Source organism: Sturnira hondurensis, unplaced genomic scaffold (assembly GCF_014824575.4).
Source record: "Sturnira hondurensis isolate 20B ecotype Veracruz unplaced genomic scaffold, ASM1482457v3 Scaffold0009935, whole genome shotgun sequence".
NCBI lineage: Eukaryota > Metazoa > Chordata > Mammalia > Chiroptera > Phyllostomidae > Sturnira > Sturnira hondurensis.
Genome location: NW_028082566.1, coordinates 2042106 through 2065113, shown reverse-complemented (window position 1 = coordinate 2065113; position 23008 = coordinate 2042106). Strand labels below are relative to the sequence as shown.

Here is a 23008-nt window from a genome sequence, read left to right as displayed (position 1 = left end):
AGTAAATTTTAAGTGTTTTGGAAAACACTTTAATAATTTATCAAAAGCATCCTTAAATTGTCCATACTATTTGGCTCAGTAGTTCCACTCCTAAAGGAAACAATTACAAAATACCAACTGTGTATTTCATAATGTCACCTTCGGATTCAGAAAATGGGTGACATTCAGAATGTCCCAAAGAAAACATCCCTTAAACTGATTTTTTTAAAAGATTTCATTTGTTTATCTTTAGAGAGGAAGGGAAGGGGAGAAGAAGAAAATATCAATGTACCATTGCCTCTCGTGAGCCCCCCGCTGGGAACTGGCCTGCAACCAGGCATGTGCCCTGACTGGGAGTTGAACTGCGATTGTGTGGTTCACAGGCCTGCGCTCAATCCACTGAGCCACACTAGCCAGAGTTAAACTGATCTTAAAGGACCAATTAGAATTAGCCAGGAACATGTAGGGTAAAAGTTAAAGTTATAAAATATCACAGCATTACATAGGAGTAAACACACTGTATAGGGCTCTAACATATAAAATTAGTTTATGATTTACTATCTATAAAGTGGGCTTTTGTTTTTATTCGTTCAATTGTTTGTTTGTTTGTTTGTTTTTGTGGTGGTACTCCATTTCCACTAATTTATCCAGGTCCCCTTTTGGTCTCCCCACTGATTAATCAAAAGCAATACATTCACTCTGCTACACGACTACAGGTAGCAGGTATACATTCACTCCAAGCAATTTTCTCACAAATTAATGTTGCTGCTTCACCGCAATAAGAAACTCAATGGCAACCAATAGCGCAAAGTTATCAACTGCGTGGAAATTAACTCTGAGAGTATGGCCAGTAGCTAGTTCAGATAAAAAAGATGTTGTTATATTTTACATATATCCCTCTACTATTTGTTTTAGGATTCTCTAAAATATTGTAAGTTATGTGTAAACATATGTCCTAAATTAAGGAGAGACTGAGTATTCAGTCAAGTCAATTTGAATAAGACACTTCTATTTGCAAAGGTTGCACAGACTATGAAAATGTCATACAACTCTTATGTTCTTAAATAGGGAAGTCAGGGACAATCGGCACAGTCAATAACTCTTTCTGCTCCCTAGTAACATAGCCGAACATAGCTAAGTCAGTGCTTTAATTTATTGTGAATTTTCATGGAGGCTCTGTGACAGATCCTAGTCAATGTCAGATGAGTGAAGTCATAGGATACAGGTGCAAAGACTAAATGAATGAAAGCTTTGCTCTTTCCTTTTGCATTGCCAAAATCCCTCGCGGAATTTTGGGTGAGATAGCAGAAAAATTTTATTACTCATTTTAGTGCATAGTTTTTAGAACTAGCTTTTGTTATATTAACCTTGTTTAAAAGTTTCTCCTCTTAAACTGGATAAAAAAGTTGCTATAGTAGAATACAGATTTCAAAATGTGGTATACATTCAGTCAACAAGCATGCATGTAAGAATGCATGAACCCCATGGATTTCAGTTTTGTTTGCTAGAAATCAGAGTGAATTCCAGGTTTGTTGAGATGATTTCTGTGAATGGTCCTCTGTGGTGCCTGGCATTTTCTTAGAAATATAAATGTTCATTTTATGTCTCTTTGTCAAGCTGTGAAGAGGCCTTTTATATCAACTAGTTCAAATGCCCACTGCAGTATAGGCCATCTTTCTCCTTCTCAAATGACTGTAGTTGCGTCCTGATCACTTCTGGCACCAGGAAACTCCCACCTTCTTGAGGAGGGTGCTGTTCTTAGAAAGTCTTTTCTCTGCTGAGTTCAGCCTTTGGAGCCACTGGGTGGAATTTCAGTTCCTCGTCTCCGAGGCCATCCGTCTGGTCAGGTGATAGGTGTTCCAAAAAGATTCTATCAAAACCATAAGGAAATACTGTTATCAGAAAAATGAGTGCAAGTAAACAAAATAAAAACATTGCAAAGGAAACCAAAAAGCAATTAGTAACTAACCCTTGTTCTGAAATGTGCTCATTCAACCTATAAATCTCACTTTGTTACCAAGTGTATCTGAGTCATCCAGTTCCATTTTATAGTGGCTTTATGTGCATTTTATATAAATGAAAGTTCAGGATAATATAAATAATAGATATTATTTTTAAGTCATTTTGATTAATTGTGAAATTAAAATCCCATTATTTTATAGACAGGGCATTTAAAATCTATAAAATACCAGTATACTTATAAATACTTCCTTCCTTTTACTTATAAACTTAGATATAATGATAAATTTCTGAACAAGGAAACATTATTTGAAGAGTGAAAATTATCGTTCATAGCTTTTACTTAAATTTTGAGAAACAATAAAGGTTGACATTGATATTTTGGTTGATAAAAGTAATCATCTTAAATCACAACATGGATAAATTTTTTAAAATTATTTTAAAAGGTGTATAATTTCTACAATTAATGAAGGTATTAAGTATAATATTTCTTTCATATCTGGCCCCTATATAGGTTTAAGGTAGATAATATATACATTCTTCTGAAATGAGACAACAGAAAGTTATTTCACTGGCTATACGATGACTATTTTTTTGTTAATCAAGGTTGTATTCTGGTCAGGCTGCTTTATCAATGGTTCATAACAAAGTTGAAATTATGTAAACAGAAATAAAGCAGGGAATAGGTGTTAAAAATTATTGCTGCAAATACTTCTGGAGAACAGTTTATGTTTTCAAAGTAAATCTTATGGAGGGTTTTTGTTTTTATTTCTTTTTTCCTTTGTCAGTGTAAGTATTCTTTCCAGCAGTCACATGAGCCTTTGATTTGTCCTGGTCAACTTTAATCACATGTGTGTTGTTCGCCCTGCTATAGTCTAAGACTGAAAGAAATGTTAGTGATGTTAAGAAATATTTGAGACTATAATACTCAGTCAACATCAGTGGTGACACAGACAGCTGAAAATAACTTCACAACTCACGTGTCTGAACCATGACAAAATATTACTCCACTTGACTGTTTGCAGATTCGGTACTGGTCTGCCCATGACAAGGAAGCAGCTGCACACAGAGTTCAAGTCCACAGCCAAGAGTACTCGGCCAGGCTGGAGAACCTTCTGCCTGACACACAGTACTTTGTGGAAGTCAGAGCCTGCAACAGTGCGGGGTGTGGACCTCCCAGCGAGATGATTGAGACCTTCACCAGGAAAGCACGTGAGTCTCAGCGTTTACCTTTTAACATTGTCAAAAACAAGTACTTGATTCAGTCATGATGAAGGTGCCTTTGAGAGACATGTACTACCTAGCAATCTTAGCACATTTGGTTTTTAATGTTTTCCACTGCAATCACACGGAAACTTTAAAAAACTGTTAGTTAATGTAGATAATGAAAAATGTGGAGAATGCCTTTATATAATAGTGCTCAATGAAAATAAAACTATGGAACCTCTCTTTGTAAAGACTCTCCTCAAAATTTTATACCATTTTATAATCAATTTGTATTCACTCTCTTATTATTTAAACTTTGTTTTTATAAGAATACATTGATAGCACGAGAAAATTCAACTTCTGCTTAATTTTTCTTTTCTTTTAAACATTTTATTTATTTATTTTTAGAGAGTAAGGGAGGGAGGGAGAATGAGGAGAGAAAAATCAATGTTTGGTTGCCTCTCAGGTGCCCCCTACTAGGGACCTGGCCTGCAATGCAGCCATTTGCTCTGACTGAGAATTGAACTGGCGACCCTTTGGTTTGAAGGTTGGCACTCAATCAACTGAGCCAAACTAGCCAAGGCTGCTTAATTTTTCTGTGCTTTGATTTACACACATCCATCGTTGCACAGTGCAAATGTTATAGCACTATATCACTCCCTGATCACCACATGCTCTCATTGTTCAAATAAGAAGACCACTCGCCTGCTCCAATTTCTGTGCATTCTCTTCTCTCAGGCTTTACTTTGATATCTCTTTCTTGAACCAAGTTGAATTAGGGTTAAAAAATTATGCAATTTACTTGGGAAAAAAGAAACTTCTAACAAAACACGGTGGTAAGAGCCAGACTTTGATGTTGTACATGAATTTCAGATCTATTTCTGCTACTTGAAGAATTGTGTAACAATAGACAAATTGCTTCACATCTTTAAACCTCAGTTCCCTCATTTGTGAAAGAAGCATTTATTTCTTTGTACTTTACCCATTTATTCATGTATCAAAACTATGCTAAGTGCCCAGCACTGTTAAAGGTGTTGAGGATACAAAAGACATCAAACTAGCCTGATATCCTATTGTCATGGATTACAACCTAATGGAAGGAGAGATAAATGAAACAAAGCAATAAAAAATATAACTAAATCCCTGACAAATAAATATGGATATATCAGATAACAGGACAGCAAATGAATAAAGAGACAATAAAATTGAGAGTGACTTTGGCAAGAGCCAAATTCTATTTGGGTGGTCAGGAATGATTTCTGTGAGAAGATGCTATTTATGCTAGAATATGAGTAATAAGAAGGACCCATATGTGACAACTGAGGGTGGGGGAAAGGAGAGGTTGTTTCAGGAAGAGAAAATAACTAATGCGGAGCATTTAGGTGGGAAGACATTGCTGTTTTAAGTGTGGAAAGGCCAGGGGGCCAGGATATAGGTTCTGAGATGAGGAGGGGAAATGTACTGGCATCAAACTATGAATGGCCTTGGAGGTCATAATAAGGACTTTGAGCTCTTCTTAAGTGTAAGAAGCCTTTGGAAGATTTTAAGGCAGAGAGTAATGCCTAATTTAGGTTTAAAAATAAACATTCTGGATTCTAGATTGACAGTGGGTAGTAGTGAATAAGAGTGTAAGCAGAATAGCGAATTAGGAGGCTGTTTTAGTGGTTGGAGAAAGAAATGGTGGCGTTAGTGGAGAGAAGTGGAGGATTTTCTGCAGGCAGCATTGACAACCTGCTGCTATTTGGATGCTGGCAATGCACAAAATGAAAAACTGAGTACTAGATTTTTGTTTGAGACACTGGAGGTTTGATTGCGAAAGTCTCATAGGCACATTTGGGGGACATTACAAATGTCCCATCTTGATTTTATTACATTTGAAAAGGCTCTTAGACATTCAAGTAGAGATTGGCAGTTACACACGTATGTTTAGAGGTTATGAAAAAGATTAGAGGTTGAGATACAACTATCAGCACTTAAAGCTGTGGGCCCAGATGTAAGATGTAGGGAAGATTCACAGAGGAGAGAAGGGTGCTCAGGATCAAGTCCTAAGCCATTCATTCCAACAGGTAAAAATTGAGCAGAAAACATGGAGACAGCAAAGCACGGTAATGAGAACAAGCAGCCAGAGAGGTTAAGAGGCAGAAACAGGTATTAAAACATCATGAATTGAAAAAAAGAATGGGATCCCGAAAGAAAACTGTACTTGAACAAAAGTTAAATAAATTAAAAAAAAAAGAATGGGATTCAAAAAGGAATTAAGAGGTCAATTCTGTGAAAGGCTTCAAAAATGTTAAATTTAAAAAGAATAAAAATGGGACTTTGATTGAGCCAAGTAGAAGTAATTGAGAACCTTGGAAACAGCAGTTTCATGACCTGTTCAGAAAGAAACCCAAGTGAAGGATGATGAGAGGTTAATAAAAGTTGTGTTACATACCTCACAGGACTGTGGGGTGCATGAAATGCACCCATGGAGGTAAAGGGCTTAGCATAGTGCCTGGCATATATAAGTACTCATCAGAATGAGCTGCTGTGGCCACCTCATTATCACCAGCATTATGGTTCCCGATTCAGTGCAGCTTGCAGACCTGAAGCTGGATGTGGGGATGGTCAGTCACACGTTATTACTTTTCACAGCTCCGAGCCAGCCGCCGAGGATCATCAGTTCCATAAGGTCTGGTTCACGGTACATCATTACCTGGGATCACGTGGTCGCACTATCAAATGAATCGACAGTGACGGGATATAAGGTAGATAGAAGATTCTAGGAGTGTTTTATATAGAAGCTTCACTCTTACAAAGAGTAATTGATGTTTGGACTTTTTGCTATTTTAGCAAAACCCATTTGGTGTTCTTATTCTAGCCATAGAACGAAATCAGATGACGCCGTGCCATGATAAATTTTGAAATGAGAAAGACCTCCAGTGAAGTCTAAGAAAATTCTATGTCAAGTGAGCAAGATAGAATAACTGCTTTAAAGCACAGAGTTGTTAGGATAATCATTTCCTGAAGAACAGAAACAAAGAATCCATTTCTGTTTGACCATAATGGACATAAGAGTTGCCTAGCACACAGCAAACTCTTTGAAGTATTGATGAATATGCATCTTATCACATTTTCCCATGTGTGCTAAATTTTAGGAACAATGTGGAAAAATTGTAATGATGAGGCAATTTTTAGATTACTTCAATATATTGAAAGAGCCCTCATCTTCTACTATTTATTTTTTTAAATACATTTTCCCCTCTATTTTAAGTCATATCAAAAAGATAAAATTCAGATGCTTAAGGCACATCCTCTCACACAATCTTAAAATATAGGTGAAATTTATTTTTTATGAATGATGAATAACAATTTTCCAGCAATTATGACACATAGCAACCCTAGGGCTTACATTATTAATGAAAGTATAGGAATGTTTCCATTTTAGTGGCGGGTACTGGCTCACTCTCACCACTGTATTAAGTATACACCTGTTGGGATTTTTCAAGGTGCTCTATAGACCTGACGGCCAGCACGATGGCAAACTGTATTCAACTCACAAACATTCCATAGAGGTCCCGATCCCCAGGGATGGAGAGTATGTCGTAGAAGTTCGCGCGCACAGTGATGGAGGAGATGGAGTGGTATCTCAAGTCAAAATTTCAGGTAAGCCAGTCATTTAAGACACATTCCAGTTGGGTACTTGTAAGGGTCTAGGCCCTATGGATTCCTAAGACTAAAGGTAGGACTGATGGTCACACTGATATCAATGCCCCGGAGCTTGACATTTCTTCCTCTAGGAGTCACAAATGAGAACTGGCCACGTACCATACACTTGCTGGTTATTTTCTGGATGTCAAAGTATGATTAAAATACCATAGTGCAATAAAATGCGACATAATACCAGATCATTAGATAATAATATCCATACTTTTCTTTATCAAAAGGAAATTCACTGGACTATTATTGATATTCTTCTAACCCACCTTTCTTTGTCTTACACATATTACTATAGTAGTGGAATATAAAGACAGCAAATGATGATTCCTCTACCACCTCCCACTCTATCTCAGTGTGTCTGTTCTTTCTCTGCAAAATCTAATTCTTTCTCACAGCTTTGGATAGTTTGAGGCAGAAATTTCTTCCTTTTGGGGGGTTTATAGAACTCTATTATTTGTTTTTTTTTTCTCTGCCTGGATAGATAATATAGTTAGTTTAATTATACAAAATTAAAATAGATGTTAATTTGAAAATTTTATGATAGACTGAAATACTAGAAGATACTAAATCAGAGATGGGAATAATTGCCTTAGAAAGAAGTTAGCTATTTATACCTAAAGAATGGATATTTGTATATTAAATTAATAAAATATCTTTTAATGAATGCCATAACTTTTAGTCTGACCATAACTGCATAAAGAAACTATGGAATTAATGGTAGGAAATGTCAGCTATTTGGGAATTAGTACCATTCTATACTTTTGAAATTTAAATTTGAATTTATTTGCAAATTGTTTATAGTGAGAGAAGCAGTAAACACAAATGGAAAATTTGCGTTTTCTAGGACATTTAAAAGAGTTCTAATTTTTTCTTGTTTCAGTTTTCATGCCTAAATGGTGTAGCCAGGAATATAATATATTACTAGGTCAATGTTCATTTTGAGTTATGCTGTTCCTTCATTCATTTAAGAAATATTCATTAGTTGCCTACAGAACTCAGGCACAGTCCACACACCTACGTGTGCTGCCGGTTACATATTCCCACACCCCTTCGAGCCCAGCTGGCAATCATCTCTGCGGGCTCTACTGCAATTCAAATACATTTCTGGGCTTTCGATTTTGACTTCCTTTAGTCCATTCTCAATGCAGCAGCCAGAGGGAGTCAAATCATATAACTCTCCTCTTAGAAAGACATCCTATAGAACAAAATTTACTTTTCTTACTGTGGCCTAGAGTGTCCTATGTCCTGGCCCTGTCATACTCCCCCACCTCAATAAGTGATTTCTCCCTTGCTCCATTAACTTTCCCTCCTCGAACACGTCAACATTACTCCTATCTTGAAGCATCTGCACTTGCTCTGGCTGCTGTCTAGAATCTCCGCATCTTGGCATGGCAGGTTCGTTCTTGTCACTGTTGTTGGTGTTGAGATGTCATCTCCTTAGGGAAGAACTATGTGGCCTTCCATGTCAGAGTGCCCCCTACTCTCATTTTTTTGTCATATCATATTGCCGCTTTATTTTCTTTTTAATATTTATAACTATTTAAATTGGTCGTATTCATTACTTTATTTTGGTGATTGTCTTGCATGTAAAACATTATTACCTGAAAGTAAGTTCCGTGAGACATAAGAGTAAGGTTTTGTTTGTTTGGTTTTTTTCCTTTTTTCAGCCTTCATATCCCCAGCATTTAGGGTATATGTCTGGCACAGGACAGGAGACAAATAATTATTGAATACATTCGTGATTTTTATAGAGTAAAATTTAGTTAAAATAATTTGGGCAATTTAAATTATAGTTTGGATGTCTAGAATGTGGATATACTTCCCAGTAGGCTCATGATGTGTATTATGTCATAGGCTAATTCCCAAGGTCATTCTTACAAAGATTCAGACTTCATGTTGGAGACACTATAGAAAGTGTACTAGACATGACAATCTGTAACTGCAACTCTCTGGCCTGAGCACTGCTATCTGCTGGCTTAGTAAATTATTCCCTATCAAATGTTTATGGTTCACATCAAGGCAAATGTACAACTGCGAATGGTTCATCACATATATGCTATTTGTAATAAATTCTATATTTTCTCTTAAGAATCTTTTGTGCTTATACATCATTGTGAGCTAAAGTAAGAATAATGTAAAGATAGCTACAGTTTTTTGAAAATTATTTTTAAGCAAATTTGACTTGTCACATGTTCACTACAAATTTTAGAATAGAGATTGACAGTGGTCCTTGGTCATAAATAAATATCCACAAAGAAGCATGTATTTTATTATTTATGTATGAATGTGCATTTCTTGAGCTTTTATATTTCTTTTTAGTTTTAAACAGAGTATAGATATTTTAGTCAAGTAAGTGCATTTTAAGGACATTTTAAAGTCTGGACTTCCTCTGAAGAACAAGAAGTAGTCATTAGAAACCTTCAAGGTAAAAATAACATGATCAGATATTTACACTCAAAGGTCACTTCAGTGACTGTGGAAAATATCGATGTAGGGGAGAAAGATGCAAGGAGATGAATTGCAGGGTTATTATCAGAGAATGATTAAAAATGAGGATGGTCTGGCTTGGACAGGGGGTAGCGGTAAAGTCTAGGGCAGGTTCTACAAGAACAAGACATCTTTTCCATTTGATGTAAAGTCCCTATGTATTCATTTTGTAGACTTTATGTCTTCTAATAAATCTGTAATTTATCCTGATGTTACCACAGATGATGCAATTTAAACATTTAACTTACTATTTTTGGTAACTCCAAGCTATTAAGTTAAATGATATAACCAAAGCCACTGACTTAAACACTAATGAAAAACACATTTTGTGTTTCCACTTTGTCGTCTTCAATCCACTAGCTGAAGAGGAAGGGCAAGAAAACCATTTTTTAGGTGGAACCTTTAGATGTCTAACTCCATTACTCACATGTCCTCTTACCGGTGCCTAAGATGCCTAGTAAAAAGGAACAAGAAGATAGTTGAGATGCTTAGAATTAATTCATGTGTTATTGGATTAAATTGCAATATTAGTACCATCAATTTTGCAAATATTTCCTCTGTAAGCATTTTTAAAAACCAAAATTGCTTGGAGCTTCATATATGTGTATGTATGTGTGTGTATATATACGTGTGTAGTCTTAGGTAACATTCATGATTTTTATGTAGGTAGTCTTAGCCTTCTTTAATGATAGGATGCTGTATAATTCAATGATCTGACATCTCTAACTTTGTAAATGGCCTTTATCATTTGTGAAGAAATTGATTACCATGAATAAATTAACTAAACATAAATATTTGAAATGGTATATTATATAACAGATGAAGGCAATTTTATAAGTCCACCATCATAAATTTAAAATGTTATCTTTGTTATTATGACATATCCCTAGAGAAATGCTGTCTCTCTAACCATTTTGAAATAACCAAATAGTTTATTTTCCTTTACTACATTTTCTGTGAGATCAGTTCTAGGTTCAAGTGGATTAATCCATCCTGTGTATTTCTAGGCCAACAAGTAGCTTACATTTAAAGTTAACTCTAACATACAAGGTGAGCAAAGTAGGGTTACAGTTGTAAAAACACAAAACATAAGAGTTCTTCTTGTATTATTTTTATTAATTATTATATTCTATATGAACAGCTGTAAACCTACTTTTGCATGGCCCTATATACATAGTCCTTTCGTTAACACTTAATTGTAACTTTCACTCAAAACCCTTTCTCTGAGATTGTCATTTCTGGGTCAGGAGTTTTTAAAATTTTAGTGAAGTCCAACTTATCAATATTCCCTCCATGTACTGTGCCTTGGTGTTGTATCCAAGAAGTCATCACCTCATCCAATGTCACCTAGGTTTTCTCCTATGTTATCTTCCAGGAGATTTATAATTTTGCATTTCATATTTAGGTCTGTGATCCATTTTGAGATATTTTTATAAAGAACATAGAGTCTCTGTTTAGATTCACTTTTTTCATGTGGATGTCCTTTTAGATTATTTCTGTTCCAATGTATTGCCTTTGTTCCTTTGTCAAAGATCAGTTGACCATATTTATGTGGGTGTATTTCTGAGCTCTCTATTCTCTTCCATTGATCTGTCTCTTCTTTCACCAACACCATACCGCCTTGACGACTATTCCGTATGGTAAGTCTTGAAGTCAGGTGGTGTCAGTCCTCTGACTTCGTTATTCCCCTTCAAAGCTATGTTGACAATTCTGAGTCTTTTGCCTCCCCATGCAAATTTTAGAATCATTGTGCAAAATAATGTAAAACATTTGCTGGGATTTTGATTGGTATTTTGTTGAATTGATCAAGTTGGAAAGAATTGACATCTTGACAATATTGAGTCTTCTTCCCTTTCACTTTTGCATGGAACTTTGCTAAAATATTTATTTAGTGAAAGAATATGAGATCTATCCAGAAGGTATCCAGCCATGCAATAATGAAAAATGGAAATATTTATTGAAGACACAAGATACAATAAACGTTGTACATAGGAAAATAACACCTCACTCCTCTTCAAAGTAGGCACCTTGGGACCTTACACAGTTCTCCCAGTCACCACCAGCTACCCTGTTGTATTTTCCTGAATCTCATCAATGGTCTGAAATCTCTTCCCTTTCAAAGGTGATTTTAGTTTGGGGAAAACCAGAAGTCACAGGGCACCAAATCTGGGATGTAGGAGGACTGAGTCACCCAGGTGATTTTATATTTTGCCCAAAAACTTTTTATGAGATGTGATGCATGAGTAAGCTTGTTGTTGTTATTAAGCTGCCAATCACCAGTTGCCCATAGCTGCAATCTTCTGAATCATCCAAATAGTTTCCACAGGGGAATTTTCAAGTGTAATGCAAAATTTGATGCAGATTTGTTGCCTTACTTGCTCAGTCATTTTGAATGTGACAGCCACACAGTCCACATACTCACTCAATAGTATCTACTGCCCCTACTGACAAGCACAGTGAAGTCGTCATTGTTCATGCATGTGCATTCCAGCCCACTCTCCTTGGCTCCCAGATTACATCGATGCCATGCAAACCATTCTCATTATATTAATAATGGTTGGACTTTTTTTCCAGACCAACATCATATGAACAAAGTAGCATTTGGGGCATCTCTGAATTTGACTTTGAGCAGTGAATCATTGCCCTCATTATTGTTAATGTGACTCTAAATGACTCAGGTTTGCTCCAAGAGTTGAGCATACAGAGAATTCCCAGAGTCTTACTTATCTTTTAGTAGCTTTGCACCCTCGCGCTGGAAGCGGAGTTTACTACTTTGTCAGGCCATATACACCACCTCTGCATCTAAACTAACTTGGATTTTTCTGAGTCTTCTTCAGAGTTTCTTTTAGCTACCAGTGAAAGAAACACCACAGTCTTAGCATATTATTTTGTGTTCATTTACTTATAAAAAGAAATAATTTGTTTGGAAAATTTCTCAGTGGGTAGATTATAAGAATAGAAAGGATTATTTAAAATCATCTTCCTAGATTTACTTAATTTTGGTTTGTGAAATACAGTCTTAGTCTCTGGAATTATACCTTAATATTATAATGTGTAAATACTTTCCTCTGATGAATAAAACTTACTTTTAAAAATTACATATTTGCATAACACTTTTGTTCTCTAAGAAGTTGATTAATAAACAATAAACAATAACTGACTACTAACAAGATGACAGGTATTCTGCTAGGCTATTGTTTACAATAATTGGCCAGCCCTCCCTGAAGCTTGCATTCTTGTGGATATCAGGAAAACAAAGGACTAGCACCAAATAATAAAATTTATTTATATATAGGTTTATTAAGACTTGTAAGAATAAATAATTGGCTACTATACAAAATAAAAGTGGTAGAACTAATTTGAATAGGGTGATTGGGTCAAGCTTCTCTACTTAGGTGATTATTAGCCTGAAATTTAAAGGAAAGGAGCTAGTCATACAACAGTAGTGGAGATAAGAGTCCCACGTACAGGCAGTGGTAGGAAAGAGCTTGCCATGTTCACAAAGCTGAAAGGAGGTCAGCGCTTTTAGTAGTGGTGAAGGATGAGGTACAGAGATGAACAGGGCCAAAGGCCTGGGCTCAATTACATCTCAGATTCCCATCGTTCTGCTCTCTTTCTAACTCCCTCCCTCACCCCTCCCTTGCAGGCTTTTGTCAGAAGTTTGTACTTTATCCTGTGTCCAGTGGGAAAACACTGGTGTGCTTTCAGGAGAAGACGAGTGATACAATCTGATTTAAGATCATTTTTGCTGTAGTGGAAAAAATACATTAGGTAGAACAATGGGGGAGTCCATGGAGCTGGTGAGAAGTGAGCAAGTCTGAGGACTGATCAGAACAAGTAGATCTTCTTTCAGAAAGCATCAATATATAGGATAATTTAAGGGTTTTATTGTTCTGAAATGCAAAGGAAATTGCAAGACCTTTTCCATGATAAATTATTAAAAGATGTATATGGAGGCATTACGTACATTTCAGGGGAAAAATGAACATTTTAGAATATTACTTATAAAAGTGAAAACCATGAATGTGCATGATAAAAATATTGGAAAACAAAAGATTCATAAGCTTGCTGGAGAACATTGTCTCCATCATTACATGCAACGCCTTTGCAAGGCTTGATGCCCCCACAGGACGTCCATGGCTTACGTTCTCTGAGCTACAGTTTCAATACTGCCTGTAATGAGGAGGAATGCACCACTTGCAAGCAGCTTGCCAATTGCTGTAATCAGCAGATCACAGAATTGATTAAATTAATCTTCAATCAATTCTGCAGTGATTGAACTAGTTTTCAATGAAATCAAGATCACAGGACCAGTCCGTAGATTGCTCAACACCCCTTCCTTTCTCTTATCAGTGAAAGATGATACATCTTTTAGAAAAGATGAAACATCTCTGGATATTTTAATCAAGTATTGAATTAGTGTCTTAAAAAACTAAATGTTTCACAAGAGCTAAGAGAGCGAATGTCTGCTAGTATTGAGAAAAACAAAACAATTGTGGTCGAAAGGACATGCAGTTCTGGTCCATCTGCCTGCCTCGTCCTGGTGGGGGGTCCCCAGGGGCAGTGCCATCACGTTACCTTTGACACCTGTTGACAGTGGTGGCTTCTGCTTTTCTATGACCTTCCAATCTCCCCCTAGTGCTTCTCAGTGGCAAGAGAGTCTAGGAAATGTGGCATTCACATTTTTACCCCAGAGATACATAGGAAAGTACAGAGACTAGGAGGAATGATGCTGAAATTCCAAAAGAAAATGCAGCACGTCTCCAAAAATTTGCATGACAACCATTGAAACTAACAAGAAGGACCCAGACAAACATGGATTCTTTAGGAGACACTAAATGAAATAAGAGAAACAAAATTAATTGGCTTAATTTCTAAATTGATTTCATGACATAGAAATTCACATTATTAGAAACATCGTTTAATTATAGGACAAGAAACCTATATTGAAGATATGTGATGAAAATATCTAAAAGGGAAATGTACCTGACATATTGAAAATAATGATCAATATCACCTGATCCCCAAGACTCACATATAACAACCCGTCTACTATTTTTAGTTACTCCCCATATTATTTTTTCAGTGTTACAACATCAAAACAGACATCATTACAAGGGGAGATCCAGAAAAAACAGAATTATCTTCTGGAGGGTGAGCCCCTTGTAATACAGGCTTCCCTGCTAAATAAGTGCTCTAGGAACCCATCTGTAGCAGTGTGCCTATGGGTGTTGTTGTGAGAGGCTGTGTTCAGCTTCAGTGAAAATCTTTTGAAGATTCTTTCTACACATTTGCCCATTTCATGATGGATGACTTATGAGCACACCTGCCCACAGCATCCTGAGTGTTCAGCAGCTTTTGACACAAAATGGCATGACCCCCATGCCCCACCCTCCCTATTCACCTGATCTTGCCCCAAGTGACTTTTCTTTTTGGTTCCCTTGGATGAAAAAAGTCCTCAAAAGGAAACATTTTGCTGATGGGGAAGAAGTGAAACAAAAAATGACAGAAGCACTAAAAGGCTTCAAAATTAACAAATTTAAAAACTCTTTCAAATAGTGGGAAAACTGTCTCATTAGATGTATTGCATCAAATACAGAGTACTTTTAAGGTAACAAAAGTTTAAACATGTAAGAATAAATACACACTTTTTTATAAACAAATTCTGAGTTGTTTTGGGTAACCCTTCATAGACCTTATTTTCTGGATACCAAATTTTTTTAAGTAAAGATCCCTAGAAGCAGAATTACTGGATTAAAGAGAAAGTACATTTAAAAGACTTGGCAAATACTCAGCAATTGCCAAATTGCTACCCAAACAGCAATGCCCATGTATTATCATTGAACAGATTTTCATATAATATTTTGCTATTCATAAAATCTTTTTTAATTAAGCAAAAATACTATCTGATAACTTTTACTTATTACTATTCAAATGACAGTATTAATATGTTTGAAGCTACATATAGTTCCATTTCTATGAAGTTCTGTTTATGTTTTTTGTTTAATATTAACTTCCTTTAAAACTTTATGATCAATTTATAAAATAAGATTTAAATAATTTCATGCCACATTTATAGCAAACAGTTTTTCAAGTTTGCATTTAGATGTTATCGATGCTAGGTCAATGTGGTTTATGCTTGTACACCATAGTGAGTTCATATAATAAAAATTTCCAAATAGTGCACATAAGCAAGAAGTCAGAATAATAGATACAGCATAAATCCATTTATATGAAGCTCAGATGCAGAAAAAAATGGAGCAATGCTTAAAGAGGTACATATATGGCATAAGTAGGACTTCTCCCCCCAAAACTGATCCACACAAAATTCAGTACAGTGTTTCCTTAGTGCAGGGAGGGGGAAGAGGGCAACTGGGAAGAAGCATACAGGGTGGTAACAACTGGTAAGTGTACAGGTGGGTTGTTGTTGTTGTTTAATTATATCTTTTAAATATGCTAATTTGCATCCTTTATATCAAAAATGTAAAAATTAAAATGGGGTTGAAAAAGTTAAGGACTAAAGAAAGGTATTGAATTTGGCATTTTAGGGGCCTGTATTAGTTTGCTCGGGTCACCATAACAAAAGACTGCAGCCTGGATGGTTTGAGTGACTGAAATCTATTTTCTTACAATTCTGAATACTGGAAGTCTGAGTATCAAGTCGTCTCAGGTTTGGCTTTTTCTGAGGCCTGTCTCTCTTTGTCTTGTAGCTGGCCACCTTCTCCAGGTGTCTTCACATCGTCTTTCTTCCATTTCTGTCTATGTGCTAACACTTACCTCCTGTTAGACCACCAGTCATGTTGGATTAAGCCCACTTCAATGAGCTCATCTTGACTAAAGACAATCTCTAAATACACTCATTCTAATGTATTGGTGGTTAGGGCTTCAACACACAAATTTTTGAGGGGAGAAAATTCAGCCCATGTCAAAGTCCTTGGTAATTTAAAGACAAAAACTTCCATAAAACAGTGTAGGTCAAAGTCTTGTTTCTTTAAGCAAACCTCATAGAGCTTAAATTCTAAAAAGGAGAGGTCAAGTTTGTTAACCAATATGTGATAGTGTCTGATAATGGCATCTGAGAATAACTGAAGAAAAAGCAGAGGAAGGTGTGTGGGGTGGAGAACAAGCCTACCTAGAGCCTACGTTATCAATCAGAGCAGCAGGAAAAGCCTGCCCCAGTGAGAGAACCATGGGAAACAGAATTCACTGAAGTGAGAGAATAATCCATGTTGTTTATCTTGAAAAATACTCCTCCTAGAACACATGGCCTGCACTAGGAATATAGTTAAAGGTTCAAGAAACAGCAGGAGATCAGTGCACCTGAGGCTGAGCAAGCCATGGGGAGAGTGGACACAGGAGACTGGAGAGGTCAGATGGGACCTGCACAACAAGGTTTTCAGGTCCTGGCTAGGGACTTTGAAGTTTTCTTTAATTGTGTTGAGACGCCATTCAGAGAAGCACTTTAAAGTAGAAAGGAGACATGGTCAGGTTTATATTTTACAAATCTTATCATAGTTATTCTTTAAAAGGAAGTAGCCATCTCATGAATGGTGGGAAAAACCTCTGTGAATCTCTGGAAACAGGGCGGGTAGTTAAAAGTCGAAAAGTCATAGCAGCAGCTTTGACTAAGGTGGTCACAGTAAAAAAAAAAAGTAAGAAGTGGTTATAGTTAGGATTTATTTGGAAGATGGCCCAATAATATTTTCTGATAATTTGATAAGGGGTGTGGAAAAGTACTTGACATAACTCTAGGAATTCAGTTTGACTGACAGAATCATTTACTAAAATGTTTAATTCTGTTAGATAACAGTAGAATTATCTACTTTAAGAGAATAATCTACTAAAAAATAGATGATTAGAAAGGTAAGGAGTTAAAATTTTAACATACTGGTTTATGCTATGTCTGTCCAAATGGCAGCCAGGTGGAGACAGATTTTTTTCTAATCATCTAGCAAAACTGAGAAACCAGCTGAGATGAGATAAACTTGTCAGAGAACCGTTGGGCAGAGTTATTTAACTATCAACAGCACATACCGGCCTGAGTGCACAAACAGAGATGGCAGGTGGTTGTTGGTGTTGCCCAGAGTGGCAAATTACATGGCCAATAGAGTAGGAGATCAAGGGACGCAAGGATTCATTACTTCTAGTTATAGAACAATTTAAATATGTGCACAGAGAGTTGGTATGTATGAGAGTATTTTTCAGCTGTCAGTAACAAACCCTCAGTTCAAAATTGCTTGAGAGATAGGTGGGTTTAGGCCTTAATAAAATCAACATCTCAAAATATAATCAAGGACCAGTGTTTCCCCCTGTCTTTATTCATTTGAGGGGGCTCATGCCTAGCTTCATTCTTAAGCTCCCCATTTCTGTGGTTGCAAGACAGCTGCAGCAGTGCTGGGAATTATTGCATGCAGCCCCAGTACTGTCCAAGGAAGAAGGGGCCTGTGACTTTGAAGTTCTATTTTAAAATGAGGAGTTTTTCCCAGAAGCCTCTGAAAAAAGCTTTCCCATATTCCCCAGAATCAGGTCACAAGTCTATCCTTGAAATACTAAAATGGCATTTCCGTGGTTGCTCACAGTAATCATGATTTACTGCTGGTCCGGGGATGAGAAAGCCTTGGTTGAGAAGTGAACATCTGAACAAAAAGTGAAGAATGTATTGGCGAGGAAACAGAAATAAAAAGGTTTCTTCTTAATATTCAAAGTTAAATGATGAGGTAAATAAACATGGATGTAGGAAAGGGAATAAGAAGAAACTAGGTCAAGGAACAGCATTAAAATGCGTAAGGAGAGGGATGCAAATTTATAGGAAAGATGCAAATTTATAGGAGAGATACAAATTCAGCTTCAAAGTGTAAAATTTAGGCAGGATTATATTTTATTGCAGTAACAAGAGACGGTTATCAATATGGATCCTGGTATTAAAACAGGGTTTTATGACAGTGAACAAGTTACCAAGGGTTATGTCAGTAAATTAAATAGAGAGAACTCAGATTCAAAGTCACTAAACACATGTTCACTCTTTAACAATGTATTTGACACTACTGCTGTGAAGGAATATTTAAGTAGAAAATAGAAATGTTTAAGGAACAGTTTAAGTCATTACTCCTGTAAGAAAATTGTAAGTGTTTTACTTTGTTTTATATTTAAGATTGGATACTCCATAATATTCAAATTTATGAGATATTCCTGTCCCCTCCAAGACTACATTTGGTGGTCTTTTTTAAATTTAGAAAGTTGTACTAACAGAGTAGAAAATGGAGAGAATGTTGCTGATAGAACTGAAATTAGAACCTAGTATGAGAAAGAATTCCCAGATATAATAAGTGCTTTGGAAAAGGAGGTTGTAAATAAAGGACTTTATCATTTGTAAAGAATGTAATTATATTGAAGAAGTTTCTGAAGATGAAAAAATGGTCCTAAGAGAAATATCTTGATTCAAATATGGGTTTCATTTTTCTGAATTTTGGGTAACAGCAAAATTCTAGTTTTATTAGATAGTAATCTGTTTATTTTATCTTGTTTGTATAATACCAAGCTTTGTAGAATGTCATCATACAATTTGAACAAATTTTGAGGGCTCATAATATTTTGCATTAATGAATTTGTCATAAGAAAATGAATAATTTTGTATAATGGTATAACTTATTTGCATAATTTTAATTATTAGTAGGTTCAATTGTGCATTTTTATGAATGTTAGTAAATTAGTGGCATAAAATTATATAAAGACATCTATTTGTATATTCAAAGGGATTTTAAATATTCTATGATCCTAAGGAAGGAATATTAAGATAGATGTACCTTCCTTCAAATTATAAGATATTACTTTATATTCTCTCCTGAAATAAGAGCAACAAATAAGTGAATTAAAATAATTATATTATCTTGAATTATTATATGCATCAACCATCAAAACATCACTTCAAAATTAATTTTCCTTTGAGATAATACAGGCTATATTAAAATTTGTAACCCTCTCAGACAGTTGTTTGTGCTGAGAGAGTTGGGTTTTAAATTTTCCCTCCTGAGGTTTGACACTTACCCACTGTAACATAAATTTGAAACCATTTAGAAAAGAAAATGATTTTGTTATTGTTAAAAAATCAAACCCTGGGAGTTTCTCACAAGTAGATCTGGAAACCTTTAATGTTATAATAAGAGAGAATATAAAACACTTAAACTGGAAAGTGATATATCAACATATTAAAATGGTCCATTTGATACTACATTAGGGACCAACATTAGTGATTTATGAAGGAATGTTTAGGTCTCAAAATACTTCCCATAGTTGGGTAAGGCTGGAAGCCAGGCTCCTTGGTAGGTTATTCACAGTATGAAAGCAATGCAGTGGACCAAAGGACATTCCAGAGGCACTTTTTACAGACACCTTCTGCAAAATGAGCCAGACCAATAGAAAATAAATCATTTACAACATATGCCAAGAGTATGACTTTCTCTAGCCAGTAGTCTGCTATAACCTACCACTTCAAGTCTTGTACAATTTACAATTGACTTTCATCTGTAAAGCAAATCACCAGCCTTGGTCACATGGCCATTAAGCAGGAAGAAAGAAGGGTGTTATAAATCACAGAGGACCTGCTCAGTAGGACCCTTGGCCTATAGGAGATGCCTCAAAGTACAGATGTACCTGGAAGCTGGAATTCTTTGGATGTCAACATCTGTGTCGATGATCCTACCAATGCCCTGGCCTCTTTTTTTAAAGATTTTATTTATTTATTTTTAGAGAGAAGGGAAGGGAGGGAGAAAGGGAAGGAGAAAGAGAGGGAGAGAGAGACATGAATGTGTGGTTGCCTCTTATGCATCCCTCACTGCGGACCTGGTCCGCAACCCAGGTATGTGTCCCAACTGGGAATCGAACTGGTGACCCCTTGGTTTGAAGACCCTCACTCAGTCCACTGAGCCACACCAACCAGGGCTGCCCTGGCCTCTTAATTCCTCTTTCCTAATGACCTTGTCCCCTGCCCTGCCTCACCACCCACCCGTGATCACAATCTAGACAGAGGGTCACAGACTTTAGTGTAAACTGGAACTTGAGAGATCCCTAAAATTTCAATGAGATAAAAAAAGACACTGTAATTTTTCTAATTTTTAACTGAAATAGATTATATTCCTCAAATGTAAATTTAAGCAACAAATTGCCATCACTAATTATAATCAGATATTCTCATATAATGTCAGCTGTTTTAATATCACTTCTTCAAAAATATGATATTTATTAAATCTAAACTTAATTATTTAATTGCTAATAAGCACACAATTTTATGGACTAATAAGCATATTTTTGCTTTGTTGCTATTTATATAAATGTGTGTCAATATAATTGATTTCCTTTTTATTCCATACATTGTATTTTATGCTGTGAAAGCATTATTTTCAGTATTCTCAGAGATTCACAGACAACCAAGGCATTATAATACACAGAGAGTAAGAATCCTTGCAAATCTTTATATCACTAATAAATTGAAAAAATTAAAATTTTCATTTTAAGATTCTATTTTCAGACCACTAACTCTTACCTTTCCCATTTATTCCTTCAAATCTCCTCCTAACTCAAACTTTATTTCCACCCTCTCCCACCTAGACCTACCATTGATCTGATCCTATTGATTTTCCAGTGTCCTGCAAAATTGGATTTCTCTAATTAAGATGCCTATAATATTCCTATATATTTGTATATATTTGATTATTTACATGCCTGAATATTTAGCATAAGTATATTCTATTCTTTACATGTAAAATCAGAATAATAGTGTTTACCTTTTATGTAATATATGATGAATAAATTATGACCTATTTTTGTGAGTAGTAAATAATGAGTAAGTTCTTACCATTACTGTAATACACACATAAATTAAAACCTGTACCTTAAATGTTGCCACCCAACTCCAAATGAAAGTGTGATTGCAAGAGCTAGTACTCTCTGTCAGTGTTTTTTAATATTTTTCATTATTGTCTCCCTAAAAAGCTTTTTTACATATTTTTCCCCTAGCACCTGCTGCCACCCATGAAATTTTAATACCACGTATATACTGCATATCTGTTCGTGTTCTGTTGGAGATGTAACCTTTTGGAGATACAAAAATATTATAATATTACCCCATAAAAACAAATTTTCACCTCTTTGGGGGTCCTATTGCCCCTGTGAAGAGTGTGTGCTCTATGGGTATACCCCCTTCCATCCGTTTCCAGGAGATACAATCAATTTCATGAATTGATTGATCTAACACTTCAGTGAGCTGTATTCTTAAAAGACATTGTTTTACACCTCATAGAATTAATGTTTATGAAGTTGTAGTTTGGTGTCATGATATTGGCTTGTACTGAGGAGCATTATTTTTTTTAAGTACAAAAACAAAAAAAAAGCAATTATACAAAACCTACCATCACATTATTCCATGATTGTTTAGGATGAGTTTCACTATACTACATAGCACTCTCCCTTTAAAGAATGATGACTGAAAACCCTCTCAAGGAGGGCTGACCCCTAAGCCACATTAATGAATAAATATTTAAATAAAATATTTTAATATTTATATTAAATTTATATTCTTGAAATTCCTGTACACTGTTTAGTGGAGATCTTGGTAGTGGAAGGACAAGCAGGAGGACCACTCTGTTTAAATTCTAGAAACATTCATCTCAACACCACCACCACCCAACACACACGCACACACATACTCAGGAAAACCAAATACATATAGTTACATCAAGGCATTCTCTCTGTACGCAGCTTAGATATTACTTACAGGAGCATCCTCAATAGGGACTTTATTCTTCATACATACACGCTCTAACTAGGTTATCAATATCTTCCTTTAATTGAGTGCTTTCCTTTAAAAGAATCTGAGTTGGAGGAAGGGGAGAAGAAAAACAACCCCTCTGGTAAATTTGCTTTTCTGATTGGTTGAACGTCCAGTACTGTGTTAGCATCCATTAGGGATTGCTATTTCAGCTACCTGCCCAGCTGGATGGTCTCAGGACCGGACAGAAGGAGATGGGCTTTCCTTAAGCACATTACTTGTTGTTATCTTTTGGATAGTGTACTTAATGACTGATCTATTTGCATTGCCTGGCCAGAGCTATATGTCAACATACCTCTAACCAAATGTATAGACCATTATATATATTTAATTAAGAATAATGTTATATAGGTAAAGTGCTTTTTAAATGTGCCTGGAACATCATAGACACTTGATAAATATTAGTGATATTGGTTGTAGCATTGGCTGATGATGTTACTGTTTGAGTATAATTATCTTTTAGTTTTGTCTCAATTTTCCTAAACTTATTTTTCTTCTGCTTTATTTTCTTCTTTTTTTCTACTCTTATAATTTATGTATCTTCGCAAACTGTCTCAAAGCCTTTTTAGAATGAGGTAGCACATAACTATTTACTTACACAAATAAATATTTAGAGTTTATTCTCCAAAGAACCTAGCAAAGCATCCTGGCTCAATATTTATTTTTTAAACTAGCAAAAAAATTATTTAAAAAAATACTGATGTATTAAATGTCTCAAAGACTTAGATCATAAATATCTTAAGAACCTGTATTGACCCTTAAGAACTATAAGACACACATATCAGATTTCCAATATATGCTTTATGATTAAAATATAAACTAAAAAGAAAAATTTAAATATGTAAAGCCATTAAA

The 23008-nt window shown here is 35.6% G+C and overlaps 1 protein-coding gene across 2 annotated transcripts in view; it reads left to right on the top strand.

Moving 5' to 3' along the window:
* Positions 1 to 23008, top strand: part of CNTN1 (contactin 1) — a 309382-nt gene that overhangs the window by 268788 nt on the left and 17586 nt on the right. For both annotated transcript variants that reach the window (XM_037058153.1, XM_037058154.1), the window contains 3 exons: positions 2964 to 3150; positions 5779 to 5891; positions 6633 to 6789. In XM_037058153.1, the coding sequence (XP_036914048.1) occupies positions 2964 to 3150; positions 5779 to 5891; positions 6633 to 6789 (457 nt within the window). The remainder of the gene's footprint in view (positions 1 to 2963; positions 3151 to 5778; positions 5892 to 6632; positions 6790 to 23008) is intronic.